At 54.8% G+C, this 1275-nt stretch overlaps 1 protein-coding gene across 1 annotated transcript in view; it reads left to right on the top strand.

The window, feature by feature from the left end:
• Nucleotides 1-1037: 1037 nt before the first annotated feature.
• Nucleotides 1038-1275, top strand: part of BRINP2 (bone morphogenetic protein/retinoic acid inducible neural-specific 2) — a 5656-nt gene continuing 5418 nt past the window's right edge. Inside the window, exon 1 of the mRNA XM_010191353.1 lies at nt 1038-1268. Within this exon, the coding sequence (XP_010189655.1) occupies nt 1038-1268 (231 nt within the window). The remainder of the gene's footprint in view (nt 1269-1275) is intronic.

Genomic DNA, 1275 nt, shown 5'->3' with positions numbered 1-1275 from the left:
TAACTAATAATAATTATAATTATAATTAGTAATTATATGTGTTAAAACACGATGATTCATCCAGCAAAGCCCTGTTCAAAAGAGCATGGAGCTGGTGTGTGCTCAGCAGGGGTGAGCATCTGGGCTCCGGGCCCTTGCCCTCCACCTTCTCCATGATCTGGGGGGAATAAAATTACCTCCTCTGGAAGCACTGGGATGATGGGGACCCCATTTTTAGGCAAGCTCTTGCTTTTAGGAAGCTCTTGCTTCCACCACAAGACCTCACTCCGGCACTGCTGGACCTTGTAACTTCCCATGCCTTACCTTCATGTGCAAATTCAGGCTCTGGGCTGAGACCAGAAAGGTTTTGGCTTGAGATAAATACCAATTGCATATAAAACACCATTGTGATCAGCCCAGCCAGCTTTGGGGTGGACCGACATCCATCCATCCATCCATCCATCCATCCATCACCTCATCCATCCATCCATCACCTCAACCACTAGCAGCATGCAAAGGAAAGTCTAACATTAACTGCATACAGCTCAACCCATACCTGGAAAAGCCCATTTTTTTCCAGTTCCCTATGCTCATTATTTTTCGCCCCCTCTGAAACAAGCTGTGCACAGTGCACCATCCCCAAAACGCAGGGCGCTGGACCCAACCAGGCTTGCCAGGCTGGTGTACAGTGAAGAAAAACATAGAGGGAAAAAAGCCAGAAATGTCTCAGACAATCCTTAACTGAGATTTCATTTATCTCCAGCAGCAGCCAGAAAATGTAACGCCATAAACTCTTAACTCCTGCAGCATGACCATGCCCAATGCATGGCTCTCCTTGGAGCGTGGCTTCCCTTTCATCAGCGGCCTCCTCAAACCAAACCCTGTTTTCCCTTAGCTTTGGCTTGCACCTGGTTTTACCTGTGTTGAGTTGGCCTCACCTGGCCCCGTGTTCTGGCCTCATGGAGTCCCCGCTTCGCGCGGTGCCGTTGCAGGGCAGGGCCATCCCGGAGGATCGCCGTGGGGTGAGAGAATGAAGAAGCCGGCCGGGTGGCAGCAGGATGGGGCGGCAGGACCTCCCGCGTGCTGACGGGCCCCCGCTGATGCTCCCGTGGCCGCTGGCCCTCCTGGCCCTGAGCGCGTGCTGTGGCTGGGGGGTGGCCGGCGAGGCGGGCGGCACGGTGCCCCAGCAGCATGCTGCCCCTGCCACCCCTTCCTCCTCCTCTTCATCCTCCTCTTCCTCCGGCCGGGCACCCCTCGACTGGCTCCTCACCGACCGGCGGCCCCTCTACCCAACCC

The sequence above is a fragment of the Mesitornis unicolor genome, unplaced genomic scaffold, assembly GCF_000695765.1.
Source record: "Mesitornis unicolor isolate BGI_N332 unplaced genomic scaffold, ASM69576v1 scaffold10559, whole genome shotgun sequence".
NCBI lineage: Eukaryota > Metazoa > Chordata > Aves > Mesitornithiformes > Mesitornithidae > Mesitornis > Mesitornis unicolor.
The sequence above is the reverse complement of the archived record's forward strand: the minus strand, read 5'-3'. Positions and strand labels throughout refer to the sequence as shown.